The sequence below is a fragment of the Pelodiscus sinensis genome, chromosome 1 (genome assembly GCF_052426305.1).
Source record: "Pelodiscus sinensis isolate ZL-2025 chromosome 1, ASM5242630v1, whole genome shotgun sequence".
NCBI classification, from domain to species: domain Eukaryota; kingdom Metazoa; phylum Chordata; order Testudines; family Trionychidae; genus Pelodiscus; species Pelodiscus sinensis.
This window is the reverse complement of record NC_143052.1, coordinates 112539099-112562949: the sequence shown is the minus strand read 5'-3', so window position 1 is coordinate 112562949 and position 23851 is coordinate 112539099. Positions and strand designations below refer to the sequence as shown.

At 43.7% G+C, this 23851-nt stretch overlaps 1 protein-coding gene and 1 long non-coding RNA gene across 3 annotated transcripts in view; one reads left to right on the top strand and one right to left on the bottom strand.

Annotated features, from left to right (window-relative positions):
- LOC142818309 (uncharacterized) overlaps window positions 1–23851 on the top strand; it is a 60777-nt gene that overhangs the window by 30892 nt on the left and 6034 nt on the right. The window contains exons 2-3 of one of the 2 annotated variants that reach the window (XR_016346933.1): window positions 10356–10456; window positions 23133–23632. This is a non-coding gene — a long non-coding RNA (uncharacterized LOC142818309). Of the gene's footprint in view, window positions 1–10355; window positions 10457–23132; window positions 23633–23851 lie in introns of those variants that run through there. The other variant, XR_012895744.2, reaches the window with a different exon arrangement.
- LOC102444792 (tubulin alpha-8 chain) lies at window positions 11996–22806 on the bottom strand. Its single transcript, XM_025190924.3, has 5 exons — window positions 22650–22806; window positions 15478–15700; window positions 14401–14549; window positions 13299–13979; window positions 11996–12319 (listed from the first exon to the last, which is right to left on the bottom strand). The coding sequence occupies exons 1-5, from the start codon at window positions 22650–22652 to the stop codon at window positions 12026–12028; spliced, it is 1350 nt and encodes a 449-aa protein (XP_025046709.2). The 5' UTR covers window positions 22653–22806; the 3' UTR covers window positions 11996–12025.

The following is a 23851-nucleotide window of genomic DNA, read 5'->3' as shown; positions in this document are numbered from 1 at the left end:
GCAAAGAATTTCAACATACATTCTGCTATACAACAGCTGCAACAGACCGAGAAGTTTCTGGAGAAATGCAGGAATTATGAAACATTTGAAAAGACATAGTAGATATAGGTAAGCTTGCTGAGGACTATTTCACAACAACTTCCAAAATGTCTTACACCTCAAAATGTACTGACGTTTATTTCTGAACACAGTGTCAAAGACAGCTTTCCCACCATCTTCATTGTTCTTTGAATCCTCTTGTCTCTTCTAGTCTCTGTTGCTAGTGGGGAGCACAACTTTTCAAAGTTAAAATTGATAAAGACATACCTTTGTTCTTCCATGCTAAAAGAGAGACTGGTTGCACTGGCCACCATCTTGAAAGAACACAAAATAGCTTCAAAACTTTGTCTCGAACAACTTACTGCCCAATTTATGAAAGCAAAAGCACAAAAAGCAAAGTTCTAAATGTTTATGCAAATTGGCAGCTCAGTGCAAAAGGGTTACAACTCAAAAACAGACTTAATTCAGTATCAAGGAATAAAGATTTTCATAGCTTACCAAAAAATTCCTTTAGAAGATAGACAGTTGCAAATTGAAATGTTTATAGTACTGACCAGAAACACTGTGTACAACTCAAAACAGTTAAACATTTAAAGTGTCATCTACTGAGCTGTTTACCCTATATAGTACAATTGTGTTAGGATTAATTAAAAATAGAAAAAACCCAATAAACATATTTATTTTTATTTTTATATTGTTCATAATGCCAAGTAAATAAAGGTAAAATTTCATTCTAGACATCTCATTTTTCTCTCTATTGAATGAAGTGGTGTGGAGGACAAAGTTATAGTTCAACAAGGCGCCAAAACTCCTTGGGCTGGCCCTGCTAGAGAAATGATGTTATTGCTTTGTCTACCTGTTTCCCGTGATTGCTGTCTTTTTGTACTTAATTAACCTCAAATCAAAGATGTTTTGGGATAAAAGTTTGCTTGATGTACACATTATTCAGGAAAACAAATTGTCTGGATATCTATAACTAAATGTGTTATGGAGGTGTCTGTAATTCTGTGGCCCATCAACCAGGATTGAAGCTTCAGAACTTTGGATGAGAAGATTGTTAGCTTCAAAGAATGGGCAATGGGAAATCCACAAACTTTATCTGCGGTGAGTCAGCAAAGCAAGAGTGCATGCTATGTTACTAAAACCTACTAGACTATTTTAGGGTTATTGTCTGTGAGCAAGATATATAAAGTAATGGATCCTGGAAATGATCCTTTATCTCTGATCAATTTTGATGCTGTCAGAAGTGCAAGATGGATGTCCCCAAAGCTATTTTGGGCAGCCCTTAGAGATTTAAGAAGAACTAAGCAGAAACCCATCTGTGTATCATTTTGAACTTACAAACTTTGACTCACCTGTTATGTATATTACCCAATTTAACCCCTCAATAACTCTCATTTCTTTTTTTTAGCTAATAAATCTTTAGTTTACTAAAGATAATTGGTTATCAGGGTTGCATTTGGTGTGTGATTCAGAGTATCCATTGACCTGGGGTAAATGACCGATCTTTTGGGCTTGGAAGAACCTAATGTGGGGTGATTAAAGTTTTAATAACTGTCAACATAAAGTGCAGTTTGTCTGGTAGATAAAAGGAAGCTGGAGAGCTTGGGGATTGTCTGTTGCTCCATGATTGGACTAATATAGTAGTTCAGGAGTGCACATTTATTACTGACTAGCTGGTTGCTCGATTCCGCTCCCCGCCGGCCGATTCACTTCCCACCCGCCAGCCCTGCTTCCTGCTGGCCAGTTCTCCTCCTCCCAATCTCCCCTGGCCAGCCCTGCTCCCGCCAGCTGCTCCCCCACCCCAATCTCCCCCAACCAGCTCTGTTTCCTGCTGGCCCCCCCTCCCCCGATCTCTCCCGGCCAGCTCCGCTGCCCCTGACACCCCGCCCCCCCGCCAGCTCTGCTTCCTGCTAGCCACTCCTCCCCCAATCTCCCCTAGCCAGCCCCGCTGCCCCAGACACCCCCCCAGCTCTGCTTTCCAACCCCCCCCCCTTTTCCTGGCCAGTTCCTCGCCCCCAATCAAGTGTGTCTGTTTTTTTTTTTTGTTTTAGACTACCTGATAACCATAGCCACAGGGGGCAGGGCAGGTGCCTGAGCTGTCGTGGGGATGGGGCGAATCCTGGACGGCGCTAGGGGCCACAGGTGGTGGGCACGTAACCTAAGGTGGGCGGGGCTGCCCCTGCAGTGCAACGCGGCGCATTATTTTTTATTGTTACAGGTTGAGAGCGGGCCCGATCAGTTTGAAAAGTACCTTAAAAACTTCTCCTGGAGGAAAGGTTATAGCATGGAAAGTTTAGTTGCAATAGGTCTTATAGTGTCCAAGTTATTAGAGCACAAACATACAAACATTCTCCTTTATATATTAGATTTAGTTAAATCTAATTACAGAATATAGCTAGTTTGGGGTATCTGCTCTGTTTTGACAGTCTGACCTAAGATCATCTATCAGTTGCAGCCATGTACTAGGCACCATGACACTTGTCATTTATGATTAACGTATTCTTGGCCTCAAAATTTCCACTGTTGTTTCTTCTGTAGTCTCTCTTTTGTTCAATATAGTCCTGCTCTTTTAACACACCTGTTGAGACCCCTAGATATTTTGGTATGAAATCTCCTACCAAAGGGTAGCTCTGCTGGGTTTTTCCTAATGATAGCAGAGGATTTACTGTATTATGATATGCCAAAAAATGTGCGAATTCATTCTTCAGTTCCTTTCCTAAGCATGATTCTTGAGAAGTGTTCTATTTTGACCTTCACCCTTTCTGTTGGTTTGAGAAAAATAATATGTCACACCATGCAAAATACTATTCTCCTCAAGCAAATACCAAAATTCCTTGGACAAAAATTGAGAATCATTGTCGTTTATGAAGAACTATGTTCTCAAGGCTGTTAAGAACAGTGATGGTTGTAGCCTTTTCACTAGGGATGCTTCCTGTCACTTCGAGCAATAATCAAAAAGGACCAACAAATGGTCGACTATGGCAGCAGGGGATTAATGATATTTCTGTTCAAGATACATGTTCTAGCCTTGGCTGAAAGCCCAATAATTAAAAGGATTGATATGCATCAGCTGTGGGTTCTGCTTGTATTTCTACATCTGGCCATCAACATTTTCCACTGTGGGCTATGTCCATACTGCAAGAGGAAATGCAAATGGAGTACTCATTTGCATAAAATAGATATTCTGCTGGTAGATTACAAATCTTGTATGCTCTAAGGGATAGCCTTGATAATGCATCAGCTGCACTGGTAGATTTTAGATGGTATAAAACTTCAAATGAGTACTTTAATAGCCTTATTTCCCATATATCACTGCTGGAAGAGCGTTTTCATCTTGATGGATTTACTATCTTGGGTAGGGTTGCCAGGTGTCCTGTTTTGAACCGGACTATCCGGTATTTGAGCTTTCTGTCCAGGAAACAAATTGCGAAAATACCGGACATATAAATGTCCGGTATTTTCTAATTAAGTAAATTTCATTATTATCATGAATATCAGTACGTAGTTGCGTACTGTCTGACTGGTAGACACGCTCACACTGCGTGAGTGTGTCTACCAGCCAGGCAGTACGCAACTACACAGTAGAGAGGAGAGGGCGGGGGTGAGGCAGGATGGAATCCCTGAAGCCAGACTCACCCATTCACCCTGCCGGGACCGTGAGCAGGACGGGCAGCACCCCAGGATCTGTATGCGCCCGGGTCAGCCCTGCTCGCCGCCAACTGGTTCCCCCTGGCCAACCCCGCTCCCCCTGACCTCTTCCCGGCCAGTCCTGCTTCCCGCCAGCCGGTTCCTTCCCCCGATCTCCCCTGGCCAGCCCCGCTCCTCCTGACCCCCTCCTGGCCAGCCCTGTTTCCTGCCAGCCAGTCCTTCCCTCTCCCTCCTCCTCATAATCTCCCCCAGCCAGCTCCACTCCCCCTCACCCCCCGGCCAGTCCCGCTCCCCTCCAGGCCAGCCCACCCTTCCCGTTCTGAGATCACGTATGTCCGGTATTTTTTTGAAACCCATCTGGTAACCCTAATCTTGGGTGGTTTACTATCTGTAATAAAACCAAATCAATCCCATAGAGCCATGTTTCTCAAACTGTGGGTCCCGAATGCCCGGGGGGGTCGCGAGCAACTTAGAGGGGGGTTGTGGTATCACAAAGTTTGAGAACCCCTGCCATAGAGACATATGTATCCACACAACAACTAAAAAAAATTTCTCTGTTTGGGAGTGTCAACACTGTATCTGAAAGTACCTTACTTGTATAACATACAGACTTTTAAGTGCTATCCTCCTGAACTTGGCCTAATATAGCCCCTGAAACTACTGAACTTACACTTTACTTTTGGCTGCAGGATTACAATATGATAGCATGATGGCACTGGTAAAATACATCTCTATCTCATGAAAGACTGATACTTCTCTGTATTTCCCAAAGGCATGTCATTCCCTTGTAGGTCAATCATCTAACGTCAGTACCGGGCAAATTAGTTGAAACACCAGTAAAGAATGAAATTTCCAGACACATAGAAGAACATAATTTGTTGGGCAAAAGTCAACATGGTTTCTGTAAAGGGAAATCATGTCTTACTAATCTATTAGGGTATGTCTACACTACCACCCTAGTTCGAACTAGGGTGGTTAATGTAGGCAACCGAAGTTGCAAGTGAAGCCCGGGATTTGAATTTCCTGGGCTTCATTTGCATTTTGCCTGGCGCCACCATTTTTAAAGCCCCGCTAGTTCAGACTCCGTGCCCGCGGCTACACGCGGCATGGACCAGGTAGTTCAGATTAGGCTTCCTATTCCGAACTACCATTACTCCTCGTGGAACAAGGTGTACCGGTAGTTCGGAATAGGAAGCCTAATCCGAACTACCTAGTCCGTGCCGCGTGTAGCCGCGGGCACGGAGTCCGAACTAGCAGGGCTTTAAAAATGGCGGCGCCCGGCAAGATGCAAATGAAGCCCAGGAAATTCAAATCCCGGGCTTCATTTGCAACTTCAGTTGCCTACATTAACCACCCTAGTTCGAACTAGGATGGTAGTGTAGACATACCCTTAGAGTTCTTTGAAGGGGTCAACAAACTTGTGGACAAGGGGGATCCAGTAGATATAGTGTACTTAGATTTCCAGAAAGCCTTTGTCAAGGTCCCTCACCAAAGGGTCTTACGTAAATGAAGTTGTCATAGGATAAGAGGGAAGGTCCTTTCATGGACTGAAAACTGGTTAAAAGACAGGAAAAAGAGGGTAAGAATAAATGGTAAATTTTCAGAATGGAGAGGGGTAACTAGTGGTGTTCCTCAAGGGTCAGTCGTAGGACCAATCCTATTCAGCTTATTCATAAATGATCTGGAGAAAGGGGTAAACAGTGAAGTGGCAAAGTTTGCAGACGATACTAAACTGCTCAAGGTAGTTAAGACTAAAGCAGACTGTGAAGAACTTCAAAAAGATCTCACCAAACTAAGTGACTGGGCAACAAAATGGTAAATTAAATGTAATGTGGATAAATGTAAAGTAATACACACTGGAAAAAATAACCCCAACTATACATATAATATGATGAGGGCTAATTTAGCTAGAGGTAATCAGGAAAGAGATCTTGCAGTCATCGTGGATAATTCTCTGAAGATGTCCACGCAGTGTGCAGCGGCAGTCAAAAAAGCAAACAGGATGTTAGGAATCATTAAAAACGGAATAGAGAATAAGACAGAGAATATCTTATTGTCCTTATATAAATCCATGGTACGCCCACATCTTGAATACTGCATACAGATGTGGTCTCCTCATCTCAAAAAAGATATACTGGCATTGGAAAAGGTTCAGAAAAGGGCAACTAAAATGATTAGAGGTTTGAAACAGGTCGCATATGAGGAGAGATTAAAGAGACTGGGACTTTTCAGCTTGGAAAAGAGGAGACTAACGGGGGATATGATAGAGGTATATAAAATCATGAGTGGTGTGGAGAAAGTGAATAAGGAAAAGTTATTTACTTGTTCCCATAATATAAGAACTAGGGGCCACCAAATGAAACTAATGGGCAGCAGGTTTAAAACAAATAAAAGGAAGTTGTTCTTCACACAGTGCATAGTCAATCTGTGGAACTCCTTGCCTGAAGAGGTTGTGAAGGGTAGGACTATAATAGGGTTTAGAAGGATACGTCTACACTAGCCCCCTAGGGTATGTCTACACTACAAAGTTAATTCGAAATAACAGCTGTTATTTCGAATTAACTTCAATAGTGTCTACACATGCAAACCGCTATTTTGAATTTAATTCGATATAGTGGAGCACTTATTTCAAATTTGGTAAACATCATTCTACGAGGAGGAATGCCAAATTCGAAAAAGCTATTTCAAAATAAGTGCTGTATAGACACTTAATTTGAATTAGCTGGCCTCCAGCCCTTCCCAATTTCCCCTGGTAGCCGCTCTGGGCACAACCAGGAAAACTTCTTTCCTCTCCCCCCACCCCAGGGCCCGTAAAGAGGTAGAGTCTGGCCACTGGGCATGTGCGAGAGCCAGACCTGCCAGCAGCCACAGCCCCTCACCCAGTGGCCGCACAATGCCATCCAGTGGCAGCCAGCCGTCCCCTGCCCAGTCCCCCAGCACCCAGGGGCCATAGATGGCGCGTGCCCTCGTGGACTAGTGTGGAGATCATGGACCTCCATGAGGTTTGGGGGGGGGCGCCCAACATCCATGATCTCTGCACTAGGCAGAGGAACGCAGCCATCTACGGCTGCATAGCGGCCACCATGGCCAAGAAAGGCCACAGGCGCACTCAGGAGCAGGTGTGCCTCAAAATTAAAGAGCTGAGGCAGGCATACACCAGGGCCATCAGGGGCGGTGCCGTAGCAAGGGCTGACACCTGCCCCTACTTCCCCGCCCTCTACTGAATCCTGGGGGGTGGGGCGGTCCACACAGCCCAGGAGGCAGCAAGCCTGGGGCTGAGGGCCCTGACCCGGGTGCAGCAGAGGGGCCAGCACTATCTCCTACCCGGTGCGGGGGAAGGCAGAGAGGGAGATCAGGAACCGCGCGTGTGGGCCATGCCTCCCACGGATCACACAGCCACCTGTGCACGTGCGAGCACGTGCCATGCCACTCTTGAGCAGGTGGCTCCAGCTGCGTGACACCCAGGGGCCATGGCCCAATAGGCACATCCGTGTGTGAAGAGACCTGACACACTCCCGACCCTGGGGTGGGACCCAGCAGGATGCTCTCCCTTCACACGCCCCCTCTACACAGAGGCAGGGGACATCTCCCCCCCGCCTCAGCCACACTATACACGGTACAGGGGCATGGGTGCGGTCTTGGGGCAGCTACCACTCCCAAGGAGAGCCAGACATCCCGACCATGGCCTCTGTACAAGCACGTCAGCTCTGACGGTGCAGGGCATGGTCGTCCTCACCTCACAGGGGGCGCTGGGCATCATCCACTGCATCCCCAGGGAGAACTGACCACTCCCTTTCTTTATCCACAGCCACACCAGCTGCATGTGCAGGGCACCCCACCCCACCTGGGACCTGCTCCTGTACCTGAGGGCTCCTCTGGACCACCAGCATGCAGCAGGGGTACCGGGCCCAGCACCTGGGGGCCCTGCGAGCCCTGCACCGCACCATCCAGGCCTGGGTGCAGGAGGACCTGCATCTCCACCGGGAGCAGCATGCCCAGGACCATACCATGTGCTCACACCTGCAGGCCTTGCTGCAGAGCGTGCTGCCCCAGTGCCTGCTGCCCCTCCAGCTACCGTTCCTCTTCCCACTCCTGCCCCCTCCCACCTCAACCTCCTCACCTTCCTCCTCAATCTCCACACCCCCCACCTCAACCTCCACACCCTCCTCCCCACCTCCCTGGGGATGCCAAGGCCCCCGCACCCGCCGTGCTGGGAGACATGTCCCGACGAGACCCCCACTCCTGAGCACTGAGCTTCCTCTCCCCATTCTTCTCCTTGCTTCCCCCTTCCAGCTCCCTCCTCTCAGTTTTCCCCCTCCCTTCTCCCGCCTCCTTTCCCCAGTCTCCCCAGAGTTTCATTCCCCCTCCCCAGTTTTGTTAAATAAAGACAGTTTGGCTGTGTCTACACTGGGCCACTTATTCCGGAAAAGCAGCCGCTTTTCCGGAATAACTTGCCAGCTGTCTACACTGGCCGCTTGCTTTTCCGGAATAGCAATGACGATCTACTGTAAAATTGTCAGTGTTTTTCTGGAAAAACTATGCTGCTCCCATTCGGGCAAAAGTCCTTTTCCGGAAAAACTGTTCCGGAAAAGGGCCAGTGTAGACAGCACAGTAGTCTTTTCCGCAAAAAAGCCCCGATCACGAAAATGAAGATCGGGGCTTTTTTCTGGAAAAGCGCGTCTACATTGGCCACAGACGCTTTTCCGGAAAAAGTGCTTTTCCGGAAAAGCATCCCTGCCAATGTAGACGCTCTTTTTCCAGAAATACTTATAATGGAAAACTGTTCCATTTTAAGCATTTCCGGAAAAGAGTGCCAGTGTAGATGTAGCCTTTGTGTTTATGAAAAAACATGTCTTTTATTTGACATCAGGATGGGGGCTAGGGAGGGGTAAGTGGAAGGAGGTGAGGGAGGAATGGGACACGAGCCCCCGGTGGGGAGGACCGGGGTGGCTCTAAGGACTGCTCGGGGTGGACGCTCTCCTTCAGGGCCTCCTGGATCCTGACAGCCCCTCGATGGACCTCACAGATGGCAGCCTGCAGCAAGTGCAGCCGGGCTGATGGCAATGACCCCACGAGATGCACTGGCGTGCCCTGGGGCAGTTCTGGCTCCATGTGGCCGAGTGCTGTGGTGTCCCAAGTGCGGGCACTCAGGGCACTCCAAGACAAGACTGCTTTGCTGTCTCTCATCGAGGTAAACAAGCAAGCGGGGAACCCTGAGAACGGTCTGTCCAAGGTGGGGGTAGGGTCCCTTTAAGCAGGGAGCTCAGTTAGCCTCAGGCAGCAGCCCCGCACACTAAGTCCTAACCTGATGCCCTGCTGGCACTGGTTCTGGCCAGCCTTAACTCTGATTTAGGGTCCACTCAGTGTGGACGTGCTATTTTGAAATAGCAAAATGCTATTTTGAAATAGTTTTTGTGTATAGATGCGTTATTTCAAATTAGCTTAATTCGAATTAACTATTTCGAATTAAGTTAACTTGAATTACCACTGTAGTGTAGGCATACCCCCAGTTCGAACTAGGGAGGCCAATGAGGGTGACCAAAATTGCCAATAAAGCGCGGGATTTAAATATCCCGTGCTTGATTCGCATAATCCCGGCCAGTCACCATTTTGGAAACCGACTAGCCCGAAGTAACTGCCCGCATCTACACGTGGCAGAGAAGCGGGATTCCAAGATAAAGCCCTTAGTTTGCATTAACTGTTACTCCTCGTGGAATGAGGTTTAACAGTTAATTCGAACTAAAGGGTTTATCTCGGAATCCCGCTTCTCTGCCGCGTGTAGACGTGGACAGTTACTTCGGGCTAGTCGATTTCCAAAATGGCGACCAGCCGGTATTATGCTAATCAAGCGCGGGATATTTAAATCCCACGCTTTATTAGCAATTTTGGACTCCCTCATTAGCCTCCCTAGTTCAAACTACGGAGCTAGATGTACCCAAAGAGAACTAGATAAATTCATGGAGGTTAAGTCCATAAATGGCTATTAGCCAGGATGGGTAAGGAATGGTGTCTCTAGCCTCTGTTTGTCAGAGGGTGGAGATGGATGGCAGGAGATCGCTTGATCAGTACCTGTTCACTCCCTCTGGGACACTTGGCATTGGCCACTGTTGGCAGATGGACCTTTGGCCTGACCCAGTATGGCCGTTCTTATGTTGTTAACTGGTGGCCCAGGGACCACATTTAGCTTTCCAATTATACTATATTTGGCCTGCCAACCAGGGCATGAAGTCCTCTCCCCAGGGCAGAAGGCAGACTTTGCAAGGGTGGTGATGGTGGCTGGCAGCCCTGGGCCATTTTAAATAATTGGGCCCCCTGGCAGCTTCTCCCTTTGCCACCCCTCCCTGCCCCGTCAGCGGCCCTGCCTCTCCCTTGTTCAGTGCACTGTAGAACAGACCTGCTCTGGGGATGAATCAGGGTTGTGTAATAAAGGAGACATCATCTATAGGAACCTTTCCTCATTTGATGTAGGAGTTGGAAGATGTGTAGTGAATGAGACAAGGAACTGCAGGGAAAGGATAGTCTCATGGTTAAGGCAGTTGAATGTTTCCTTGGAGAATTGAATCCTATCCTTGTCTCTGCCACAAAAGTTCCTATGCGACTCGGAGCAAGTCACTGAAACCAAACTTTTCACAGATGGACATTAACTGTGTGCTCCTCATTTTCAGAGAGCTCTCCAGCTTGATACCCTGATGTCTAATTTGTGGATGTGCTGAGCATTCAGCGCTACAACTGAAGTGAGGGGGAGCTGAGCTTTAGACATTTGAAGGTCTGTACAATGATAAATCTTCTGAAAAATCAGGTCCAGGTCATCTCAAATTGGGTGCCCAAAATTAGTGATCCTAATCACTAATGGCCTAGTGGCCTAATCACTCAGTGCCTTAATTTCCTTTCTGTAAAATAAGGATGATGCATCCCTTCAACACACATGGTAGTTGTTAAAATAATTTAATTAGTATGTGTAAAACAGTCAGATACTACAGTGATAAGTGTATAAGAAAAGCCCATGAAGAAATTAATAATTCTGTCATCAGAACAAGGTTTCATATTGTAAAGCAAATAAGATCATATGAAAAATTAGGAGAAAACAAAATATTGAATATCTACTAATTAAGTGAGCAATGCCCATCCTGTACACTGAAAGAAGCAAAAGAAAAATAGGATGTGATTATGTAAATAAAGACTATACCATAATGAATATGCATAAAGGAGGATAAATTAAAGTAACACAGGCTATTTTACTTACGGCATTTCTTAACTTTTGAGTATTTGCAACCTTAATGTTCTTGGGCATAATTTCTAAAAATATATCCTGAAGCCTTTCTCTATTAATTTTTCTCTACATCTCTCTTTCCTATAAACAGATTATGATGGATGTGGCAGTGTCTTATTTAAAAATGGGGTTTTTATTTAATTATGTTAACTTTTTCAGATAATTGGCATAGATTAGAAAAGTGTGGCTTTCTCTTTGTAAAAGACATCTGAGTTTGACTCCATCATGTTAAATAACTTTTACTATTTTGCATGTAAATGATCATCAATGAAGACTAGTGTCAGTGTCACAAAATACTTTAACTTTGATCATAACAAACACATGAACATTTAAAAATTGTGGGCACAGTTCTTGTTTACATTAAGGCTACTTTATATATTCTAGTGTGGTAAGAGATCCAAAAGGGAGAATAAATCTTACTAAAAGGCTTTTTATAGCACAAAGACAGAAGGGGACTTAAGGAGAAATCAGATCTTTTGCCATTTGCAAAAGCATATCCAAGGCATTTACATAGTTTTCAGAAAGCTGCCACAGGAAGTCCTACCTCAATGTTTGAAAGACCAGGAAATCATATGAGTGATCTAATAGCACTGTAAATTAGGAAGGCTAATTTCAACTAATTTGGCTTATGGATAAGCATTGCTGCTCAGTAACATTTGTTCCTGAAATAGCAATCCTCGGGCTTTTCAAAATCTTGCTACCACAACTGTATATAACATTTTAAAGCAAATATTACAAATAAAACTTGTCAAATACTGACATTGGATATGTATGATTGAATCCTTAGGTAAATTATAATAAGGACTCTTGGCTCAAAAAGAAACTTTCTCCAACGAGGCATTGGCACAATATCTATTCTAAGGTGTGTTGTCTTCCTAGGAATTAGGAGTAGGTGGACATATCTCATATGATCATTGTTCTGTGATATAAGGGGTGAGGAAGAGCATTCTTGGAACATAGGTCTTAGAGTATTCAGTCTGTGGGTATAAAACAAACTGGAATGGAGATACATGAAATAAAGAGTCACAAAGACCATTATGTGTGCATCAAGGGGCAAAGTGTATTTTAAGAATCCTCCCTGTCATTTTCTTCTCCAAATGAGTTAGTTCCCACTTCCTCGTAGTCCTTCTCCAGTGCAGACAAGTCCTCTCGGGCCTCTGCAAACTCCCCTTCCTCCATGCCTTCACCAACATACCAGTGTACAAATGCCCTCTTGGCATACATCAGATCAAACTTGTGGTCCAGCCTGGCCCAAGCCTCAGCGATGGCAGTGGTGTTGCTTAGCATGCAGACGGCACGTTCCACTTGGGCTAGGTCTCCTCCGGGTGTTATTGTGGGAGGCTGATAATTGATGCCAACCTGGTAATGAAAACAAGAAAGATGGAAGAAAAAGAGCAAGGGAGAAAAGATGGATCCAGAGAAACAACAAAAGTCAAATAAACATGGTAAAAACTTGGAGTAGCCTCATACATGAAGAGAGGGGCTAGAGAGCAGAAATCACAGTATTTAATGACTATCACAGCAAAGGTCATTCATGTTGTCTTTTTGGACAATTCCTTTCTCATCTATAACCCAGGACAACAAGAAAGAACCACCAAACTGAACATGAAATCAGGGAGCACAGAGATATTATAATCCTCAGTACAATCATTTTTTTTTCCTTTTAAAGAACACCTGACTCTTACTTACTTTTTTAAACTGTTTGCTGCTGATGACTGAGCCCATAGCTAGTCCATACAAACTAATACAGTAAATATTTTCCACTTACAAGTCTTCACATTCAAAGCCCAATAATACATATGAGAAAAATAGATTAATAATTCTATCTATTGCTTTTGTCAGGGTTGCTCTGGAGATCAGGCCTGTCGGTGCTGCTGCGTAGACAGTAAGGGAAGTGTAGAATGTGTGCAAAATTATGTAAAACTGGAGGCTATTGGAAAAAAAAGAAGAATGTTCACAGAGAAATGTTCCCAATGTTTCATTTCCCAGAACTTATTCATCTGGGGTTTTTTATATATTGCTAATGTAGAGAAGAGTCTCCCCATCAACTAAACACTTTAAATCTTATAGAGCTGACATTTTCCAGACTGCCAGCTAGGAGACTGCTTAAGAGGCTATGTAAGTAGGATATGTAAATAGGACATGAGTAAAGAGGACATGTTCATTCTCCAAAGGAGTAACTGAGGATTATATACACTCTGTCTCTTTCTCTCTCTCTTCTCATCATTCCCTTTTTTCACAAATGGATAGTGTTCAAGAGTTGAAATCACAACCTGGGCTGCCATACTTGGCTATGTCCATTTAAAATACAGGGCCAGTGTGTCTTTGTCCCTCTCACCTTGAAGCCTGTTGGACACCAATCCACAAATTGGACAGCTCTTTTGGTCTTGATGGCCGCGATAGCTACGTTGACATCTTTGGGAACCACGTCACCACGGTACAGCATGCAGCAGGCCATATATTTTCCATGACGGGGATCACACTTCACCATCTGGTTGTTGGGTTCAAAGCAGGAACTGGTGATTTCTGCCACTGACAGCTGCTCGTGATAGGCTCTCTCGGAGCAGATGATGGGTGCGTATGTCACCAGGGGGAAGTGGATGCGAGGGTAGGGCACCAGGTTGGTCTGAAACTCTGTCAGATCCACATTGAGGGCACCATCGAAGCGCAGAGAGGCAGTGATGGACGAGACTATCTGGCTGATGAGACGGTTCAGGTTGGTGTAAGTGGGGCGCTCGATGTCCAAGTTGCGACGGCAGATGTCATAGATGGCCTCGTTGTCCACCATGAAGGCGCAGTCTGAATGCTCTAGGGTGGTGTGGGTGGTCAGGATGGAGTTGTAGGGCTCCACCACGGCAGTGGAAACTTGGGGGGCTGGGTAGATGGCAAACTCCAGTTTGGACTTCTTCCCGTAATCCAGGGAGAGGCGTTCCATCAACAAAGAGGTGAAGCCAGAGCCAGTGCCCCCTCCAAAGCTGTGGAAAATCAGGAATCCCTGTAGCCCAGAACAGGCATCGGTCTGAAAAGCCAAACAGAGAACAAAAGGAATCAGTCTAAATCTCTGAGACTCCCATGAGTGCATCCTCAGATTGGAGCCGGAACATCTGTCTTCAGAACTGAACACAGCATTCAACATGGGTCTTCTTGGGGAAAGACCTTTTATTGCCCCCTCTCATAATGGTGTGAGCTCCATACGTATCAGTACTGGGTTGCTACCACAGTGATAAAGGTGAAGTATTGAAGCCTCAAAACCCTACATTTTAGGCTTCTGTTGGAATTTTTTGTCCATCTGGAAACTGACCTACAATCCAGTGGACCTCTCAGTTTCTAATCCGAACCAATGACATTATTGGGAGCAAAACAAGTGCTGCCAATTGACAACCTGTTCACCTCCTTACACCACCAAACCAAAATTTTGTTTCTGATGTGCTATCACTTACAAGTTTACGGATACGATCTAATGCTAACTCAATTCTGTCTTTGCCAATGGTGTAGTGACCACGGGCGTAGTTATTAGCTGCATCCTCTTTTCCAGTGATCAGCTGCTCTGGATGGAAAAGCTGCCGGTAAGTGCCAGTACGTACTTCATCTGTCAAAGAAAGAGAAACCATAAGAAGCCTGTATCAGAGGGGTAGCCGTGTTAGTCTGAATCTGCAAAAGCCTTGAATGAACATACTTCAACTTTGATACATTTTTGTAAAACACCCTGAATAGTTGTTAATTGGCTGTGCTGATTGTTGGCAGGCACATGACATGGGAGCCCTTGGTGTTAGAAACATCTGTGAGTTTGGGCAAAAATGAAGGTGTATCACAGAGATGATGCTCGCTAAATTCTGAGGGTAGAAGTGACTGATAAGCCAGTCTCCTTGTCTTAACAAAGTTAGGCAATTTATGGAATGACTTGTAGCTGGCCAGGGATGGGAAATTTTCAGGAAACTCCTATACAGAAGCAGCTTCTCCTGTCTCCAACCTGCGTAGAAAGAAAGCAACATCCAAAAGGCAAAGGAAAATATCACCTGAAACAAAAGCCTATGAGGAGTAGTACACTTAGCCAGGGGCAGATGACAATTTCGCGGGGCCCCCCTTTGCCACGGCACATGTGCAGTGGCGCCATGGCGCATGCACGGGGCTTCTTGAAGCGCGGGCCCGGGGCAGCCGCCCCGCTCGCTCTGCCCGAGGCGGCCGCCCCACTCACCCTGCCCAATTTTCACCCCTGCACTTAGCCATACTTAGCAATGGTAATTTCCTGACTTAGTTGATAGCATGGTAGAACACTTATGGGAAAATCTAGTCAGTATTCTCCCCTTCTTGCATCTGTAGACTTAATCCCCTATGAGAGAGAAGTGAGTATAACTGGGTTTAAAAGTCTGAAATAGGTTAGTTTTATCGCAGCTATGGGGTCATACTGAAATACAAAGAAGGAGCTGCTCCACTGATACGTTGGAGACAGATAGGACCCAACGCAGCAATGACACACATAAGAATAGGCTATTTTCCATTGTTCGTTGTATACTGACCCACTACAGTTTGCTCTAAGTCTACCATAATAGCCCGTGGCACATGCTTTCCTGTCCCTGTCTCTCTGAAAAATGTGGCAAAGGAGTCATCATCGTTGAGCTCTTTGGACTCTTTCTTGAAGGTGCCATCTGGCAGAATGCCATGTTCCAGACAGAAAAGTTCCCAGCATGCATTGCCAATCTGAACTCCAGCCTGGCCAACATGAACAGAGATGCACTCACGCTGTAGGGAAAACAGAGCAAAAGTCAGAGAATTAATACACATCAGCCCTTCTCCCTCCTGAGAGTCACATATGCATTCAGAAATCCCAAGCCAACCTCTCTGACCTTGACTGTTTTGGAGTCTCCAACCTCACATACCCAACTGGAACTGGGCTGCTCATGGACCCATAGAGCTGGGGCCTAGCCTCAGTTCTCTGCCTATTGTAGAAGTTCCAACTCTTATTTACAAATTGGATGGTAAATGTATTTTTCAACAGAGCCACATTAGGACATAAATAGCATATCTGAAAAGAAAAATGGAAATTTTCAGGCATGCTCACACATACCAGTGTACACCAGATACATCCCCTCATGTATGTGCCTACACATAGGCACACAAACATGCATACCCTATGACAGATGCCATATGAACAGCATGTGCAAGGCCCATTTATTTTATTCTTGGCTGGGACCTGCCCAGAGCATGCAGCATTTCCTAACTATATATAACCCAAGAGGGATGAGGTGTCTTCTTCTGAGCCATTAACCTCAACTGTGCTGGAGGATGGGAAAAACTGCTTTCATCAGTGTCTAGTTCAAGCAGTTGTTGACTCAGCCTTACTCCCTTGGCACTTAAGATCCTTCACATGTGAAACTAATCCCCCTGAGAGAGAGCTTGATTTACCCATGTGCACCCTGCACGTTTAGACATGACTGTCATCCTTGTCACTGAAGCATATTTTGAGAACACTTTTACGTATATTTAACTAATTTTCAGAGTGGTTATGGCTATGCCAGCTAGGCACTGTAATAACCTAAAATTCAAACACAAAGCAAAAATAATTAAATGATAAACAAAATCAATGTCTCATGTGCAAAGGCTGCATTACAGACCCACCAAAGAGCACGAAATACAAAAAGCCCTTTGGGTGACCACTACTGCTGGATGAGGTATATTCAAATGTAAGATTGTTTAGCAAGCACTTCCCAGCCAGTCTCAGGATGGGTCTTCAGTGCAGCATGAATTTGTATTATTTACACTTGAATTACTCTTCTAGACTGAAAAACTAGCTCAGATGAGAGCAGCCACATTGCCAAACAACACTCAATCTACTGTGTCCATGGTGTTGCTCCACTCACCTTTATGGCACTAAAACTTCTGTGGGTATATCGTATGAGTCTTTACAATGCTATAAATGGAGATGTGATACCATTTCTTTCACAGTGAACTGTGTTGCAGCTTGTCTGTCTTGCTTGGACATGGAGGGGTATGGATTATAGAAAAACACTGGAAGACTTAGACTAGCAGCATTCAAGTGGTCCTAATCTCCACACAGCAGAATGCTCATGGACAAGCTGTGCCTGCCAGACCAGCCAACTTGAGCTAAAAGTACAACTCAAGTTAACCTTATCGTGAAGACAAGCCATTAACTGCCCTTACATTATATAATTTGAGAGGCTATCTTTGAAGATAAAATCCCTGAGCAGACTGGAACTGGTCTCGATGCAGCTGTGTTCTGAAATTTGGTCTGGAAAAATGTCATCTTTGGCTCCATGTATTTTATGTAAAATTGCCCATCTCTCAAATGAAATTATTTGGGTGGGAGTGGGTTTCCTAACTGCCAGCTCTGAAAATTCAGCCTAAGATCTGATTATCAAGATGGATTCTTTCTTGTGCTGTGACAGCTATCTGACAGTCCTTCGGACTAAGCCTTTGTAGGTTGACTGACAACTTAGTCAACCTGTTGAACTTGTTACCTGGGGTTGTTGTGAAGGCCAAGCATATAACTTGACTCAAAAAAGAATTCTATGAGCGCATGGAGGATCGGTCCATCAATGGCTATTAGCCAAGATGGTCAGGGACACAACCCCATGCTCCAAGTGTCTGTAAACTGATGACTGCCAGAAGCTGTGCAACTGCACTACATTCACAGGGGTATCAGTGAAAGCATAATTTGGTCTAAAGAATCTTTGTTACTTGTAATGCTACATAAGGAAGGGAGAATCCAGATCTTCTACTGAATTCTATATTGCGTTTGCATGGCTGACAATTAGAAGAAATCTCTTTTTATTTGTAAATTAAGCAAATTTTATGTGAAACAACCAAGGTGAAGCCCATGCTACCAGTTCTAGAGTGACTCTCAGAGCAGAGCCTCACTTAAGAGTTTTTGCTAAGAGCCTGCAGTTCTATCTGAACCAACAATACCTGATCATCAGTGCCATCAGAATATATTCACAGAGAGTTAATGGAATCTGGATGGACATCTCACTTTTGTTTGTTACTAGGAGATTGCCTCCCATCAATAGCAATCCAGTCCCAATTCTATACACTGATCTGACCTCATACTAATAGAGATCAAAGAATTCTGAGGTATCAGAATTGTCTTGTTACATCTTTCACAATTACTTTCCTCTTAATGTAGCAGGAAATAGAATATAGGAATTGCCAGACTGGATCAGACCTGTAGACCATCATTTAGCTTCTTGTCTAGCTGTGGCCACCTTACTAGCTACTTCAAAGGAAAGTGAAAGAGACCCTGCAGAAGTCACTTATGGAATAGCCTGCTCATAAAACAAGTCTTCCTAATCTTAATACTCCAGTGTGAAGGGACAATCCACAAAGGATGATACTGGGTATTTTTAATATATAACTTGAGCAGCTCCTACCAAAATGCAAGAAGAATATTGCACCCACACCCTGTTTATGGATTATGTCATCCTTCCTCCAGGATAAGCTGGTTATAGGCTGCTGAGGATTGCATATCCACTAGTGTGGCCTTACTGTGCTCAATTTTTTTTTTAATGAAACCTTAAACCAGCGATGATTCTATTTAAAAAAAAAATCCATTCCAGCAAGACCTGGAGCCCAGACTTCTGAACTGAAAAGAAGTACGGCTACCAACTGAGTTAAAAAAAAACCTGTTTTTCTAGCACTGTGATGCAGTAAAAACTGTAGTCTGGTTATCATCTATAAGCAACAATTTGTGGAATGTATGCATGTGTTCTGAGCATCAGACTCCTTTTTTTTTCTTGGAACCTTCCCATCTGAAAGCTGACCTATCTCAGCCATGCTCAGGTTATAAAACCAAATGGAATCAGACGTGACTGGATCAACTCAAGCACTGCTAAGAATTCTTTGTCACAAACATACTGAATGATCATCAAGAAAAGTTTCTTTTTCTCATCCTTCTCCACGGCATAGAAATCCTGACCATTATGCTTTGGAATGTGTTTCTGGAGTCAAAAACAAGAATATGCTGTGTATTCTCAAGGTTTTAAAGTACAATCTTGGCCTCCCTGATAGTTAAAGATGCCAAAACCAAGGGTGGATTTAATTTTATAAAACCTTGTTGGTCATATCTCAAGTTTCAAGAACCAAACCCAAAGGTAGGAGTCAAGCTATGTTGCATTTTTATTTAAAGTCAAATAAGATTTTTCTTTGTTTTTCATGAGTATAAGAGTCAGATGGAGTAGGATAGCATTCTGGTTTCTTGCCCATGTCTTCTCCTCTTGTTATAATGAGTACTATGCAGTAAATATGTTGAATATATCTCATTCATCAAAAAGGAAAAACCTCTACCCAGTTCAGATGGAGACAAGAGCTGTTTTCTGGTCATCAGACTTCTTTCTATATCCTCCCACACAGCGGGTAGCTTGTTCTGGAGAGTTATTCATTTTGTAATAAGACTTGTGCCTCATAAAGGCTGCAGGCCTGCCCCTCTTTCCCCAATCAGATCTTGTTCCATTCCAGTGAATATCTCAGCTCTGCCTTTGGAACCAGCCCCCTGTGATGACTCCCAGTGGGAAAACAGAACTGCAACAGGCCTGTTTCTTTTCCACACTAGCAACAATTTGGGAATGCTCTGACTGATACAGGAAGAAATACCAAAAGAAGCAAGAGATTTACAACAGGGCTATGTCTACACTGAAGACTTCTTATGCAAGAACTTTTTGCGCAAGAATTCTTGTACAAAAGTTCTTGCGCAAGAGCGTGTCTACACTGCCATGTGCTTTTGCGCAAGAGTGTCCATGGTAGTGTGGACATTCTCTTGTGCAAGAAAGCTTTGTTGGCCATCTTATCCATAGAGGTTTCTTGTGCAAGAAACCCCTGTTCCCGTCCACACTCGCCTTTTTGCACAAGAGCTCTTGTGCAAAAAGGCTTATTCCTTGTGGAGAGAGGAAAAACTCTTGCACAAGAAGCCCTCTCTTCTAACGATCCACTGTAAACTTTTTTGCACAAAAATGGGCTTGCAGTGTGGACGCTCTACAAGTTTTTGCGCAAGAACAGCCGTTCGTGTTCAAGAAGCCTGCAGTGTAGACATAGCCAAAGGGTTTTCAAAGTAAAGGGCTTTAAAATAAATTACTGTACCTTTAACAATGAAGAGAGTGGATGTTCCTCAGAGTTCCAGGCACAGTAATCCGATCCCTGGAGAGTATTTAAATCCTACTCCAAACGTATATATTGAATTCACTGTCTAACCGTCTGGAGTTAACATTTGTTCTTATTAACTGTATCCACTTGGCAGTACTAGAAAACCAGACCTTATAGAATTTGCAGACAGTCAGAACCCAGTCTGATTTAGGCTTCATGTTTACTAAGGAAGATTCAAGGTAAGATTCTTAGCTTCAAGGTAGCAGCTACCTTGTTTTTCATATATACTCACTGCTATGAGTCTGTGTGAGTGGTGGGGCAAAGCCTTGAACTAGGAAAGAATTTAAATATCATTGTAAGGACCAGAATGAAAGGGAATTAACTGGGAATATTTTCGTCCCATCATAGTTTTTCTTGAGGCCTATGGACAGAATAAACCATTGCTAATTGTAAACACAAACAAATCCGTGGTATAACGGCTAATTCAATTATGCTGAAACCAGAGTGCTTCCATTTATTTCAACAGGATCTGAATTAGCTCTTTTCATCATTTCTTTTTCAGATTATGTTTTGGAGGGGTTGCTACACATTCTCACACCCAGACAAGGTCTGGTTCTCATTAAATCGAAACTCCTCTTATCCCACTATGGCAAAGTAAAATTGCCTAAAAGTGGGAATAAATTACTTTTTCACCCACTATAAGGCTGTTTTGTACCACACAATGTAAAGGGATTTTAGTTTAAATAAGGATCAGAAGAATGAACAGGACATTAATGAGGAATTAAGTTAAATAAATAGAAAAAAAATGTGCTAATTATGTTCCTGAAATTATCTCTTTACATTTCTTGTAGTTTATGTTTCTCATTTCTAAATTCCTATCTTATCGCCTCTCCGGAAACCCATTCTATGTTATTAAAGACAAGACTTGTAAACAGCAGGCAGGCACCTAATAGTTAAGAGATCTAAGATCAAATTCATTCTCTTTGTAGATTTAATGACATTCCGCCTGAATTTGCCTGTTTTTCCCAACCTATATTTGACAGACTATAAAGCTCATGTGCTCTCTGTGATAAATAGCAAGAGTCTCTCCCTTTACTTAGTGTCCTGTCAGTGAGGTCAAGGGTCTATGACACAAACCACTGATGATCAACAGGGCTCTCTGATGTCATAACTGGGACTGGGTACCATTGACTGGGTGCTCACATCTTCTAACTGTGCTCTAAATGTTCAAAAGCAGCTAGTGATTTTAGAAGCCTCTACTATTGGGGTTACCAACTGAGGCTCTTTCATGAGCTTCATTTTTCTGTGGGTAAGTATTCAGCCCTTTCTAAGACTTGGGCTTTGGTGGTTTCTCATGTTGGAGACCCAACACAACTAGCCCCTTCTGAAAATGTAGACTGTACATGTCCATTAGCTATTTACCTACACGTTAAACAATCTCAGCACTCTCCTGGGTTTCCCACTGTGCTGGCAAAAATAACCATGCAGTTTAGAAGTATATTTTTCCTTTAATCAGATGTAATGTTGTCAGTTTTAATCTGGCTGTATTAACTTGGTCTTGTTTGAACTTATGGACTGAATAAGAAGTCACAAATACACATAAGCTATAAGAATCTAAATGTACTTAACATGGTCATTTTCTAGATTAGAGGCATTTGATCATGTGTCATCTGGTTATATTGAAGGCACCATGCTTTTAAAATATTATGTTTTAAAAAGTTCATGGCTCATTTAAAAATGCAAGCCTTGCCAGCATGTTTTAAGTGTGCGTGTTAGACAGAAAGGAGGATGGAAAAGGAAGTAGTAGGCTCTTCCCAGTTTATATCTGTCTCTTCATCACCTCTGCAGCATAAGGGTTAGCTTCTCAACTCCAGCATGTCAGTTCCCCTCTTATGAGCTGGAGCAGAACAAAAAGCCCCCTCCCACATTCTCCAGTGGCAAAAGTGGGGCTCCATCAGGGTCTGAGCCAGAAGCATCCAAACCGAGTGCATGCCAGATGTGGTCCAACTACTGAAGAGTTGCAGAGGACTTAGAAAAATTCTACAAGAATGATTCCAGGACTGAAGGATATACCTTACAATGACAACTTGCTCATGGCCTCTAAGTATCTACACAAGAAGGGAGAGACTCTTTAATCAAGCTGTCAAAAGTGTAACAAGATAAAATGGCTGGAACCTGAAGCTAGAAAAGTAATACTGGAAATAAGGTGTAAGTTGTTAAATGAGGGTCATTAAACATTGGAACACCTTAACTAGGGTATAGTATATTCTTGCTCATTCTAAGTCTTTAAATCAATGCTGGAAGTCTTTCTACAAGGTTTACTCTGGTTCAGTTGCAAATTATTGAGATTGGTGTAGGAATTATTAGGTGAATTACTAGACCTCTGCAGATCTCATAGTCTATCAAGCAAAGATATCAATCTCTTGTCCCATTCATTCCTCCCTCCCCCATCCCACATTCCCAGAAAGCTGCCACAATCCTCTCCTTTTCACCCAGCCTCACAGCAAAGCAGATAGCAGAGAGAATACATCTTATATCCTCACATCCACAGAAGACCTGGTTCCCTCCTTGAACAGGGAATTACTGCATTCGTCCTTACCATAGTGCCTCTAATGGTGCTGAGTTCCCTTTTGGATAAGAAGCAGCAGCTTTGGATAGTGATGTTTCCACTGCTGACTCACTCTAAGCAGCTTGGTGGGAAGGAGCCCAGACCATACATCCCACACTAGCTTGTGCCCAGGTGCCTTACAGCATCACAGTGCAGAGGGGAGGTCACAATCTCCCCAAGGCAACCTTGCAATCCACCATCCCTTGCTTATTTGCATCACTAACACCCTCCCGCAGACATCCAAGACCTGTAAACAGATACACTGCTAATTCCATTCTCTTTTTCTAGGAATCCCTCATGCTTATCTCCCCAGCCCCCAAATTCATTCTAGGATAAATTTTCCTCTCAACATATCCTTTATACTAGAGCTGGTTGGAAGATTTTCAATTAAACATACATAATCAGAAAAAGTCATTTTATCAAAACTGAAACATTTCATGGAAATATATCAATTTCAACTATTTTTTTCATCAGGAAGAATTCTGAAGTCCATGGTTGAGAGCTAGAGAAACAGCTGATCTGGATACCTGACCTTTTTTATCTGAAAATGGACATTGCAGCACAATTCTGTGTCATGAGAACTTCTGAAAGGTTTTTGAACTCATTACCATAAAGAATGAAAACACATTTTTGAAACCCCAAACATTTTTGCAAGACAGAATTGCCATTCTCCGGCCAGCTCTACTTTATACTGTTTTGATGAACAGCCCAACTGACAGTTCATGTGTCCCACAGTGCTTTAAAGGAACTAGATAAATATTAAATACTACTATTACTATTGAACATTAATTATTGGGTAAAATAATTATTTTCATTTTATTCCGTCTCTTTAATAATATTCTGTTCACAAGCTCCATTAAAGAAATGTTTTCAATTCATCTTCATTCATTGAAATTCTTCTCTGTCTCAGAGCTGAAATGTGTAAGGAAGTGACCACTAATTTGGATCTCTTGGGTGAGAAACAGAGGGGTTGATTTTCAGATATTATTTGATAAGAACACCACAGAGCATCCAGGCAGGGCCAGATGTTCACCTTCAGAGCTAGAAGATGAGGGCAATGATATGGGTCGACATGACGCCAAGGGGTTACTGGCCTGAACCAAGCCTTTCAGCAAGCGCTGCATTTGGTGTGAATGTTTATGCATCTTAAACAAAACTACACTTGACTTTAGCCAAAAGGCCAAGAAGCCACA